Genomic DNA, 13,960 nt, shown 5'->3' with positions numbered 1-13,960 from the left:
CAGGGCTGGAGGAAGACTCATTAACAACCTGAAGTGCAGTATGACACAACCTTGCTTGCTGAAAATGAGGACGTGAAGCACTTGCTGATGAAAATCAAAGACCACAGCCTTCAGTATGGATTACACCTCAACATAAAGAAAACAAAAATCTTCACGACTGGACCAATGAGCAACATCATAATAAACGGAGAAAAGATTGAACTCGTCAGGGATTTCATTTTACATGGATCCACAATCAACACCTATGGAAGCAGCAGTCAAGAAATCAAACGATATACTGCATTGGGCAAATCTGCTGCAAAAGACCTCTTTAAAGTGTAGAAAAGCAAAGATGTTACTTTAAGGACTAAGGTGCACCTGACCCAAGCCATGGGGTCTTCAATCGCCTCATATGCATGGGAAAGCTGGGCAATGAATGAAGACGACTGAAGAAGAATTGACACCTTTGAATTGTGGTGTTGGTGAAGAATATTGAATATACCACGAACTGCCAAAAGAACGAATAAATCTGTCCTGCAGGAAGTACAGCCAGAATGCTCCTTAGAAGCAAGGATGGTGAGACTTTGTCTCACAAACTATGGACATGTTATCGGGAGGGACCAATCCCTGGAGAAGGACATCAGGCTTGGTAAAGTAGAGGGTTAGTGAAAAAGAGGAAGCCCCTCAATGCGATGGACTGATACAGTGGCTGCAACGATGGGCTCAGACATAGCAACAATTGTGAAGACGGCACAGGACTGGGCAGTGTTTTGTTCTGTTGTATAGAAGGCTGCTATTCGTCAGCACCAACTCGATGGTACCTAACAACAACGTAGAGACTGAATACAGGAGAATGATGGGTCAGTGTATCTACGTGCATACTACAAACACCAGTTTCCTTATTATTATTTAAAAGCATATAGATTCCCGTGCGTTGGTTCTTCACTCAGGAAACAAACACATAGTATACTGGGAGGCAAGGCCACCACCTCCACTGGAACACACAGAAACAATACAGAGTTGAAAATTTGAGCTACCACATTATAAAACTAAAAACACTAACAGCAGAATTGAAATATTCCGTATGGCATGTACTTGGAGCCCTCGTGGCATGGTGGTTTAGAGCCCAGCTGCTAACCAAAAGGTCGGCAGTCTGAATCCACCAGCCACTTCTTGGAAACCCTATAGGGTAGTTCTACTCTGTCCTATAGAGTGGCTTTAAATCAGGATTGATTCGTTGCAGATACTTAGGTGCAGCAAAACACTGACTACTATGCCTGGGGTGCCATGAGTTGGAATCAACTCAATGACAATGCTTATTTATTTATTTTTTTAATCTCTATCTGTTAGTATTTTACCAGAGAAATGATTTTGGGGAGGAGAGGGGGGAGGGGGTCGTTTAGCAAGGTAAGATAGTTTAGGAGGTAAATACTCCTATAAAATCATCGGGAGCTATTTCCAAAGGTCTCTGGGTAGTATTAAAATGGGAGTTCTGGTACAGCAGTGGTTAAACATTCAGCTGCTAAAAGAAAGGTCAGCAATTCAAACCCACCAGCCACTCTGTGGGAAAAAGATGTGGCAGTCTGCTAATGGTAAAGATTTACACCCCTGGAAACCCTATGGGACAGTTCTACTCTATCCTACAGGGTCGCTATGAGTCAGAATTGACTTGAAGGCAACAGGTAGTATAAAACACCACACTGGTATTTGCCAAAATACTTGGATGCCTTGAATGATGTAGAGGTTCTAGGTGAGGGATGTGGTATTACGAGTAGGTGTCAGGCTTTGTATGGATATACTCCCATCCCAGCAGCCCAGTGAAGGCAGGTATGAGGTACAATTTCATAAGGAAATTGAGGCTCTGAGAGACTACCTTGCCCGTGGCCAGACAATCAGGACATGGTAGAAGCAGGATGTCTGACCAGAGAGCTTCACATTCCTGTGTTCAATAGCCTGTGCCCTGACCAGCTACAACTGCCCCCACCGCTCCGAGCCCTGACCCGCTACGACTGCCCCCACCCCTCCGAGCCCTGACCCACTACGACTGCCCCACCCCTCCGAGCCCCGACCCGCTACGACTGCCCCCATCCCTCTATGACTGCCCCCTATACTCTCCTCCACAGTTCTGATGACCCATGCTTCCCTCCTAGGTCCTAGGTCTCTCCTCCTTGGCACCCCACCCATCCTCCCACAATAAAGCCTTCTGTCCCATGGGAAACCAACCACTACAAAACTGTCATGCCCAGTGAGCTTCTTTTTCCTGTTTTCATTTCCCTGACTTCCCTGAAGGACCTGGAGCTCCCTCCCCGTGCATCTAACATCCCACATCGCTCTGCTTCACTGTATCTCCGCTTCCATGTGCTCCTCTCTCTTCTCCACTTGAGGATCTTGGTAGGGTTCTCACCAAGCCTTAGTACGTGAGCCTCTCATCTCCACTCACTCTGCTCTCTGTTTCAGTTGGGGTCTAACCTGGAAATCAGGAACAGCCCCTGATGCTGGGAATTGGTTACACATGTAATGGCATGGAGAAGTCAAACAAGGGGTGTGAAGTAACCCAGAGGTTAGCAACAGCAGGAGGCACCTCTCCCTGCCTGGCTGGAATGACAAAGGGTGCCCCAAATGCAAGGCCGGGTCATCTCCTGGGTCACCTGTCAGGACCTGGGACCATAACAGTACCGTTGGAGTCACAGAGGAGAAGGGCTCTGCCAGAGGAGCAGCCTGAGGCGCAAAGGGGGCCCTGGCTTCTACTCTCCCCTTCCCGGCTCGTCTTTCATCAGTGCCTCCATTGGTCACACCTCACAGACACGGGTGGACAAGGAAATGTGGCAAAGGCGGCTTGCAGGGAGGGGCCCAGCGTCCTGCAATACAGGCAGGGCAGGGGGACAAGGAAGGGATCTGGGGGCCAAGAGGTCCAGGACCAGCGCACCCCCCTTGAAGATGTCACAGACTTTTAGCCATACTCCACTTGCTAGAAAGGGATGCTTTTAATAATCAGCATCATTAGTAAAAACCAGCAATGCTCTCTTACAAGTCTAATATGAGGCAGGAGTGAGTCAGTCAGTGCTTCACACATATCACGCTGTTTCATCCTCACAGACCGTATTGCAACTAACCGGCACTGGTCGTTACAGCAGCAGGCACAGCACTGACACCGTTTACTGAATACTGACTGTGTGCCGTGCATTCTTCTAAGTGCTCTCGCCTTAATTCACTCACTGTATTCTGTGGATTCTGAAACACGTGCTTCCTACTTTAACATCTCTAAAACTGGGATGTGTCCTACGATCTAGAGTGGGTCACAGTTTAACTGTTGTTGTTGTTGGGTGCCATCGAGTTGTTTTTTGACTCGGGAGACCCTGTGTGATAGAGTAGAACTGTCCGGTAAGAGTGTTCTAGGCTGTAATCTTTACAGAAGCAGATTACCAGACCATTCTCCTGTGGAGGTGCTGGTTGGGTTTGAACTGCCAACCTGTCAGCAGCCGAGCACTTAACTCTTATGCCACCAGGCTCCTTACAACTTAATTAGAAGCGTTTTTCTCCTTTCTTTGTAGTGCATAAAATAATGGTGTGTTTTGATGGCTTCTTAGATTCAGTGAAATACGGTAATGTTCGTAAGGACCAATGAAGTGGGCATGCAATCATCACCATCGTGTTACACATGAGGAAACTGAAGGACAGGTCAACCGGGAGACCTGAGCATGAACAGACAAAAACACTGTGGAGCAGTCTCTGACCTACCCTGCGGCCTGGCTCCGGAGCCTGGGTGCTCACGTACTGCATGCTGCTCGCCTTCTAGTCTCCCCCCACAAAGTTCAGTAGCCACTGCCTCTCGGGGTGGCCAGAACAACCACCAACTCTGGCCTGACCATGTACGCCAGGGCCAGTGGTGGTCTGGGATCCTGGATTCTCATGCAACAGATAGCTTCAGCTGGAAACTTGTGACTCCAGGGCCAGGAGCCTGAGGATAAAGACATCCCCAAACCCTTTGCTCATCTAAAGATACTCAAGACGTTTGGCAACATTAAGGATGCCAAATAACTGAAGGACTACTTATGCTGTGTTCTTGGGGAAAAACTGATTTAAGAATAAGAAACAAAGCAAACTGTGACTCAGAGTCAAACTCCCCCATATCCTACCTCCATGGGTATGCCTAGGACCAAAATGTTTAAAAATGTACTCAGATCTACACCTTTATCTTAATCCTATAATGCCCACTGGTAATATATCAGTACTGTTTACAAGCGTTTTTTTTTTTTTGGGGGGGGGGAAGCAGGTGAGATTACATTGCAAATATACAACAACTCCAAGGAAATTGTGCCAGCCATTCTTGCCCTCAATTCTCTCCAGTATTTATTTTAAAAGACTAAAAAGCCATCCTGAAAATCGAGAATGAACTTAGAGGTCTTCTGCTTCCCTCAATGCCACTCTTTTATGCTAGAAGACAAGACAATCACACGGCACGTACAAAAAAGCTGCTGACAGAAATGGCTTCGTGAAGAATGACTCTGTGACAGATTACATCTTTGGAGCATAATGTGAGTCACATGGGGATAAGGAGAAGGGAGAGAGGCAGCTGAAACCCTTGCAGGGTGGATAACCTATGGAGCGATGCTATAGGGCAGAGACTTCCTAACCATGTTAAGGAAATCTGATGTGCTGTCAAAGCCAGCTTCTTCCTACACTCAGAGTTTTCTGGGCTTTCTTGGCTGTTATAATCATACTTTCGTTCATCTAAAAAGGAATATTAACCTGGGTAACTATTCAGCGGTAAAAAAGAAGATTACTGTCAAAGAGCCTCTTCCTTTCCAACAGTCGTTTGCAAAAAGCTTCACAGCGAAAGCATTTTAAATTTCTTTACGCTAGTGCGTGAAAAAGCCATCTGTGTATGCCACACTGTATAAATTATTTAGCATGGATTCCTTCAACAGGATATTTCTACTCACAATCACTGTACAAGATAAAGAAGGGATGGACCTCCAGACCAGTCACGACGAGGTTCTTGGCTCTGCAAATGGCATGCAAAAATGATCCAAGCACTTCCTGACATGGTTGCCTGGGTGTCTGAAACAAGCCCTGACACCGAGGCTCCTGCAGTGAGGTCTCTGCCCTGCAGCAGCTACACCAAGCAAACAGGAGGTTCGGGTTCCTCCTTCCAGAGCACTGGAGCTCTTCTACAGAATATATCTATACATAGGGCATTATAAATAAATTCAACCACAAGGTTTCATCACTTCCTTTTTGAATCTCTGTCTTGTTACTTCATCATGCACGACTCGTGGTTTTAAAGAAGTTGCAATGAAGAAAAAAAAAATTGTTCACTAAGTTGTGAATTCAAGATCTCTAAAGTAAAACTGTTTAGAATCCATTTCACAAAGAATCCTTAAAAATGCAACCCTGAGAAACATACTGACCTTAAACTTCACTGTATAAAGTCAATTTCTTCTTGAACTCCCAAATTTCTTTTATTTCTGTGAATGTTTCAGAAAATGAAATATGGTCCCTCAGAAAGCACTCAAGATTCCTCTGTTTCCATTTTTAAAGTGCCTCCAAAGGCCATTCTGTCTAAAAAGGTACATAAGTTTAAAATACGGCCCTAAATGTTGACCCTAAGCATGTGGATTATAATGTTTTGCCAGAAAGCAGACAAAGCTAGGGAGGGCAGAGAAGGAAAGTTGCTGAAGCTAACTGAGCCTCTTCCCCTGTGTTGAAGCAAGATTGGTGTCATTTTGTTGTCTGGGAAGTGTTGCGTGCTTTCAACGAATGACGCATAAACACCGAGTGTCATTTTGCCTTGATGCTGGGCCCACTGTCTGTCCAGACCAACTCTACTACACAGCATCTTCATAAACCCAGGCTCCTTTATCCAGTTGCTTAACAGCCATGATCTTGTCTGGCATAAAATGCTGTCCGAAAAACGTAATCTTTGTGAGGCACAGTGGAGGGGCTAGCGAGAGCCATTCACTGAATTTCTTCAGCTCTTAGAGACTCCTTCCCCTGCTCGTGACATCTCAGCTGTGGCCAGGCCCCATCGGATGGGGCAAGCCCTCTCTCTATAACAAACACTTGATGGTATACTTTGGAGGCAGAGCAAACGCAAACTCCTCCTGGGACTAGCCTGAGGTGGTTCGGGGTGTTTCCATGATTTATAGTATTGCCTGCACGCGGGCCAGCATGGACTGGACTCAGCGTTCTGCGCAGCAGGGACCATGTCTACTCTGCTCATTACTGCGCACTCGGCACCTGTCACATGCTGAGAACTCAGGAGGTATTCATGGCAGGAAGGAATCGGATACTTGTGGGGGAGAATTATGTCAACAGCTGGGTCCCAGCTCGTGGTCAACAGTATGCCAAATGCAATTCTGAGCAATGGCAAATCGCTGAGTGCCTACTGTTTACAGTTTCATTCCACAGACCTAAAACTCCGTGCCAGAGACAGTGGGCAACCGGGAGGCAAAGGAGAGGCAGAGCATTCTTTCAGCAATAACCAGCACCTAAAAAGTACAGCAGATCTAGTGCCGTTCTTCAGGACGGGACAGGGTCTGCAAACGCTGCCAGAGACAGAGCCTGTGCAGAGGCTAGAGAAAGAGGCCGTAATCGAAGGAACAAAGCACTGGCAGTGTGACTGGAAGGAGGGAGCAGGCAGCGAGGAAAAGCTGAGCCATGAGGTCGAAGAAAAAGCAGGTACCTACAGGCACATTCTAGGGTGGAGAACAAGGAGCCCTCACCTGGTGGTGGGCTTGTGAGGAGACCAAAGGCAAACGGGAGAGTTCCCAGAGAAAGAAGAGGTGGCTGCTCGTCAAGCAGCTCCCTAGGCTCTGGACAGCCCAGGTCACACCTCCAGTCGTGGAGGCCACTCTCGGCCATAAAGCCCTGCAGGCCTACCTGCCGTCCCCAACATTCTCTTCTTTCTTTGTCACCAACCTGAATTTTACGAATTTTCAGGTCTCGGCTCAGACATGAAGCACCACCACTACTCCTGACAGCTGACCATGCCCATTCAGGAAGCTAGGGTCTGCGGCTACCCGCTGACACCCCACTGCCTGGCAGCACCTAACATACAGAGGGAGGAGAGGGGGGTGCCAATGTTTGCAGAGTGACGAGCAGGTGTTTTTATTTAAGGTTTTCAGTCATTCACGGTTCAGATTTGAGTGTAAGCACTTTCAATCTGGGGAAGAGGGCCAGGCACTCCTTGAAATCCCAGAGACTATGGGCAACAGAGAAGAACAAACAGACAAGCAAAAGCAGGCGTAAAAAGCAGACCACGCTCAAGATCCACCTTTAGCCCTCTGCTTGCCCTGGAAGCATATCCACCCTAAGGCAGAAGCGTTCCTATAAAGAGAGTTTTCTCCCTTTTGCAGCCCCAGAGAGCTTGGGTCCACAGCTTTAACGATGACCTCAGAACCTGAGGAAATAAGTTTACCGAGAAAGACAGGGCACGCTGATCCAAGAAAGACATTTCCTTAATTCAGAAAGGACCAGAGGAATCGGAAGGGAAGCTGGGCCCACTGGAGACAAGTCAGTATACCTGTATCCTCCACACTGGAAAAGGCTCAGGAGGCCAAAAGGTGAGGGCAGACCAGTCTATAATCAGGCCAAAGCACCTCACTTAGAGGCAAGAGCCTCACTTCCCAGCGCCTGGCCTTCTTCACGGTCCTGCCTTTCAGGTGCCTTGGTGCCTGAAGTCTTTGCTCAGATGATCTAAATTTCACATTCATCCTCAAACCACAGTGGCGACAGCAGTAACTGTCTTATGAACAAATAAAGGGGAGACAAGAGCACATTTTCCGCATTTTTCTGCTACAAGGAGAGGGCATGATATCTTCCAGCAAGTGACACACAGGACACATGGCCAGGCTGCTAAACACACAGCTTTTTCGTACTTGTTTCCTGAGATCAATAAAGAGGAAGGGTTGGGATTGTTATTTTTACATATGGAGACCTGAATAGGACTTCAATGCCGTCTGTTCTGTTATCCCATAATTCTATCTCCTATTTTGGTTCCCCCACTAGACCAGTGGATACTTGAACCCTTTCTTTGTCGTGTAAAACCTATTGACACGTGCCGCCATGCTTTTGTCCTATTTACTTTTGTTTTACAGATTTTGAGACTATATTGTTAGATGTATATTGGTAAACTGTTCCTTTTATAATTGGAGATCCTATTTATCGCTAATGATGTTTTATGCCTTCAAGTCCATTTTGTCAAGTATTAATATTCCTACTCCAGTTTTATTTCAGTTAATATTTGCCTGGTGGATCTTCTCTCAGTACTTTTGATACTTTCATACTTTTCAACCATTTATGTTTTAGGTGTGTCTTTTGAAAACAATACTATAGCACGAATTGAAAAAAAAATAATCTGAGAATTTCTGTTTTTTAACAAGTTAACTATAATTTATTGTGCAGTTACTGTAACTACTGATAATTTTGGATGAATTGCTGTATCTCATTTTGTGATTTCTACCATGTTTTCATTTCTTCTCATTTGTTTTTGCTTCCTACACACTCATTTTCCTGAGTTTTTCTTTTTAATTATTCAGTTTCTCTGTATTTTTTTTACCTCTTCTATGGATTTGGAAGTGATGTTTTCTATCCCTACACTCTCAGTGGTCGTTAAAAACTATTAGCCTGCACCCCTGAATTCACAAATCTCGGATAAGCCATGCCTCCTGCAATCCCGCGTTAGAATGCCTTACCATCTTTCACGTCACAAGGGCTAGGACTGCAGTTTCATCTTGTCTTTAACTAGGCCCCAAATTCACTGCCTTGTGTCTCAGTACACAATACTGTGATTTACAAATGTGTTTATCAGTTTCTTTCCTCTTTTTGATCCCAGTCCTTTTTTCTTTTCTTTTCTTTTTACTTTTCATGTTATTCAATCAATAGTATTTATTGAACACAACCATATGGAAAGCATTGTTCTAGGTGCTGGTGATAGAGAAGTGAACAAAAAAAAAGTCCCTACTCTCATGGAGTTTCAGTTATAGTGGGCACTTATATTATTCTTACTAAGGTACTTTGGTAATCCTGGGCAAGTATTTGAGTGGTGAACTCTCTCAGTCTTGGTCTATATTTTATTCTCACTATTGAATGACAGTTTAGCTAGATACAGAATTCCAGATTCAGAGCTACTCTCCCTCAGCAGTCTATATCCACCATCTTCTGGAATGTAAGGTTGCTAATGAAAAGTCTGCTGTCATTCTAACAGCCATTTTCACGGGTGTCATTTTGCCCTTTCTCTCTTCTTGTTTTTAAGATTTTCTCTTTGCCTTTCATGTCCTTCAGCCTTACCATAATGTGTTGGGTTTGGATTTGTCCTACTAGGCATACAGAATACTTCTGCTTTTGATTTCTCTTTTTGCCTTTTATAGACTAGTAGTCAATAGATCCAAGTGCAAAAAATACGGTAAAAACATCCAAACATTTTTCTGTTTTAAGAACATCACATTTTACAAAAGGGTCAACTGCCTAAGCATCTTTCTCCCTAAGCAATGGCAAATTCACTATATAACCTGGGCATTGCTTCCTCTGAATTACCTTCAGACACATCTAGCTGAGGCGAACTCATCTCAGATGTGGTTAAAATGGTAATTCAAACCAACCACGTGGATGTATGGAAGAAAACCATTGGTTTACCTGTGCTACCTCTTCAAAATCTTCATGACGTTTCTGCAAAGCTCTGGCTCGGTGAAGAGATTTCCCCACCCCTGTATGCTTGCTCAGAAATGCTTCTCCATGGTTCTCGATCCAGTCCAGCACCTACAATGAAACAGAGGCATATGTGCCATGAAAAAATGTCCTGCCCTGTTCAATGCCTCCGTACTGGACATGGAAGACATACACACACTCTCATCAAAACTGTGTAAGATACAATCAAACAAAATTGGAAAAAGCACCTGAATACTAATCTAACACATTTGATAATTACGTTTTATTTCAGCTTTCCCATCAGGATTTTAACCAGCTTCTTACTTTAAAAGTGTAAATCTATTTAGGCATAAATGTTACCTGCAGGAATGGTAAAATTACACCTCACCTCACTCTACGCATGACCCAGCTATCAAACGGACTGAGTTTTGTATCAGATCATGGTTATCAAGATCCAGAGGACCGGTTTAACTTAACATTTTCATAAAGTTCAAAGGTTCACAAGGCAGGCAACTCTATTTCAAATAAGGAAGTCTTTTTTTTTTTCCCCTTGTATTTCATCTTTAGAAAACACAAAACATGTAAGTAAAACCTAAGGAAACAAAGATGTTGTGAAAGCTAAATATTCCATGAGTATAATTATTCAGAAGTTCCCGCTAGTTAAAATCCACTACACTAAATAAAGAGTAAAAGCAAAACAGTGCAATCCCAATGTTTTAAAATTCATACTGGGGACTGAATAGTTCACTGGCTCTCTTGCCTGAGAGATCACAAAACACTGACAACATTTAACAAAATATTTTTACTATATCAAATGCATACTTTGCCTCTTTCTGGTGGAGGGATGGGAAAAAACACTGCCATCAAGTTGATTCCGACTCACAGCAACCTCGTGAGGCAGAGCAGAGCTGCCCCATAGGATTTCTAAGGCTGTAAATCTTTCCAGAAGCAGATCTTTCTCCCTCAGAGCGCCTGATGGGTTAAAACTACCGACCTGTGTTGTGGGTTAGCAGCTAAGCACTTAACCACTGCGAAACAACAGTCAATGAAGCCTTCATCTAAACACTAAAAACTTTAGTTGTAAATATTCAAATGAATATGTTAATGGGCTGCCAAAAGTACTGCAGGCTGACTCAGACTCTGCACGTTAGTAACCATGGTAACCAAGCATAAATCAAAACAATCTTGTCCTAAAGAACAAGCAGAGGTGCGAAGAGCTGGGACACTGGTCAGAGGGCAAGCTGGAAGGCGACCAGTTGTGGCACTCCACTAGTGGCAAAATAAAATGGGCCTTCGCTTGCGAGTCATAGCTATCAAACGGATCTCTACCCTTGTTAACTGCCATTATCACGAGATCAGCTGTGTGGAGAATGATCTAGAAAGGCAGAGACCGCTAGCGAGGGTCAGAGCTCCATGTGCAGAGACAACTCGGCTTGTCCCCTATGGCTCCAAACCCATGTCCTTCGAGACCTGAGGGTCCAGCTGGTCTTTGGGTCCTTTCTGCACAGGGTTTAGCAGAGTGAGCAGCCATGCAAATACAACCGTCTATGCGCCTTAGTAAGTCTTTGACAGTCCTCTTAAACAGCCTGGAGAATGAGCAGAAGCTGAGGTCAGAAGGGTATGCACTGGGGAAGTGAGGTAAGCGCAGAGGTCAGGCCTCCCCGGGCTGCTTAGGCCAAAACCACCTGTCCTTGTCATCATTTCTGAACCTTTTTGTCATCAACACCACCATCCTGCCAATCACCAGGGTCACACTATCAGAGGACTCCTTACTGAGGCCATCTGTACTGTCTGTTTACTCGGTCTAATCAGCCACCTAGTCCTTCTGCATCTCCTCCTGCAAGCTTTCTCATATCTCCCCTGCACTTCCGCCCCCCTGCACACGAACATAGAGTCAGTTGTATAGACTTCCACAAGCTGCTGCTGCAGGTCCCTCACCCGCTCAGGAGTGATAATAATGGCAGTTGTATTTGATGCTATCTATGTTTTTTTTTATGTTAAGCTTCTTACTATCGGTGTGGCAAATACACAGCCCATGAACTGTCACCACCCACCGACCACAACCCATGGCAGGCTTCCAGCCAATTTTAGGCTCCTGGATGGCGTGTGTGTGTAGGATGGCAGAGGCTACAAATTCCACTTCTCTGTAAGCACTGCACTTAGAGCGTTAGCTTTCCTTCTTGAGAACAGAGCGAGAGCGAGAGCGAGTCAGCGGGCAGCACTGCACTGTCTCCTGACTTCTAGACAGACATAAAGCTGCCCAGCTGCTTGTGTGACAGTCTCTTAGAATTTATTATAAAACACAGGCCCTGCTCTGCTCCCAAAGAGATGGCTTAATGACAACTTCAAGACTCCCAGCCTCAAAGAATGGACACATTTAATGGAAAGTGCCCCTGCGAGTAAGGCCACGCATACCATGACAGAGACATGCATGGAATATTTTAAGCCTCAAAGAAACCTAGAGACATAGAAGCAACAGATGTATCTGAACTATGGCGTTGGCAAAGAATATTGACTATACCATGGCCTGCTGGAAAAATGAACAAATCTGTCTTAGAAGAAGTATAGCCAGAATGCTCCTTAGAACCAAGGATGGCGAGACTTTGTCTCACATACTTTGGACATGTTTTCAAAACCGATCAGCCCCTGGAGAAGGGCATCATGCTTGGTAAAGTAGAGGGTAGCAAAAAAGAGAAGACCCTCAATGAGACGGACTGACACAGTGGCTGCATCAATGGGCTCAAGCATAGCAGTGATTGTGAGCATGGTGCGGGACCAGGCAGTGGTTCATTTTGTTGTACAAGGGGTTGCTATGAGTTGGAACCAACCCGACAGCACCTAACAACAACATAGAGCAATAGCTATGCTATGGCCACCTGCCTGTAATACCTGCTTCAAGGACTAGGGAGCCTTTTATTTGTATTTATTTTTTTACTATAACTGTAGGACATTCTCAGAAACCATGGTAGGGCAGTGGTTAAGAGCTATGACTGTTAACCGAAAGGTTGGCAGTTTGAATCTATCACATACTCCTTGGAAACTTTATGGGGCAGTTCTACTCTGTCCTGTAGGATCACTACAAGTCAGAATCGACTCGATGGCAATGGGTTTTATAGGACATTCTGTATATTTCTCAACTGTAAAAACAAAAATTAAGCATTAGGAAGCAACCAACTTGATGGTTACTGGCTGCTCAGGCCCTGGAAACAAGGATACGATTTCAAAAAGTAAAAGATAAACATTACTTGGTAGAAAGGGCTAGAAGAAGCAAACTACACTATTTTGAAAATAATAAAAATTTGGCTTTTTTTTAATCATAAGAAAACTGTTTCCGGAAATATAAGTTAGAAATAAAAGCTATCATGAACCAATTGTCCAGACTTGTAATGAGGCATTTTTCTTTTATCAGTGGTTCCTTTACACAGAAATGTAACCTCCAGGTAAAATTATATTTCCAACACACACAAAAGTAATTCAAGGGGGGCGGAGCCAAGATGGCAGACTAGGCAGACGCTACCTCGGATCGCTCTTACAACAAAGACACGGAAAAACAAGTGAATCGATCACATACATAACAATCTACGAACCCTGAACAACAAACACAGATTTAGAGACGGAGAGCCAACTAATACAGGGAAGCAGCGATTGTTTCCAGAGCCTGGAGCCAGCGTACCAGTCAGGTACGGCACAAGCACAGAGAGCTGCTCCACCCCCCTGAACTAACCCCGGAGGGAGACCAGCCGGTTCCATGGGCGGTGTGGGATGCAGCTGGTAGGAGAAGTCCCCGGGAGACAGTGACTGGTCTTGGAGCAGGAAGAGCAGCGTCCCACCCGGGGAACCGTCTTGCTGGGATTTGGACTGGACGCAGGTACGGCATAAACACGGAGAGCTACTCCATCCCCCTGAACTAACCCCGGGAAGGGGCCCAGCTGGATCGCGCAGGCGGCGTGGGACGCAGCCGGTAGGAGAAGTCGCCGGGAGGCAGCGACTGGTATTGGAGCAGGGAGAACAGCGTCCCAGCCGAGACTCTAGGTCACGGCACAAGCACGGGGAGCTGCTCCACCCATCTGAACTAACCCCGGGAGGGGGCCCACCTGGTTCGCGGAGGCGGCACAGCCACGCGGCTGGAGGGACGAGAAATCCCTGGGAGGCAGCGACTGATTTTGGAGTCGAGAGTGCACCATCCCAGTAGGGGAGCCTTGACGTTGGGCGTGGGGCTGGAAGCGGAGGATCTGACCGTGACTCCAGCGGGCCAGACCCCCCGGGGGCAATCTCCACACAGCCAGCACACATAGGCGAGGCGCCCACGGGAATCTCAGATATAACAGTCATT

The 13,960-nt window shown here is 45.6% G+C and overlaps 1 protein-coding gene across 3 annotated transcripts in view; it reads right to left on the bottom strand.

Moving 5' to 3' along the window:
- The window catches only part of TRIO (trio Rho guanine nucleotide exchange factor), a 423,568-nt gene that overhangs the window by 194,218 nt on the left and 215,390 nt on the right, over positions 1 to 13,960 (bottom strand). For 2 of the 3 annotated variants that reach the window (XM_049861241.1, XM_049861250.1), the window contains exon 10: positions 9,616 to 9,738. In XM_049861241.1, the coding sequence (XP_049717198.1) occupies positions 9,616 to 9,738 (123 nt within the window). The other variant, XM_049861258.1, reaches the window with a different exon arrangement.

Source organism: Elephas maximus, chromosome 2, assembly GCF_024166365.1.
Source record: "Elephas maximus indicus isolate mEleMax1 chromosome 2, mEleMax1 primary haplotype, whole genome shotgun sequence".
Taxonomy (NCBI): domain Eukaryota; kingdom Metazoa; phylum Chordata; class Mammalia; order Proboscidea; family Elephantidae; genus Elephas; species Elephas maximus.
This window is presented reverse-complemented; position numbering and strand designations above follow the sequence as displayed.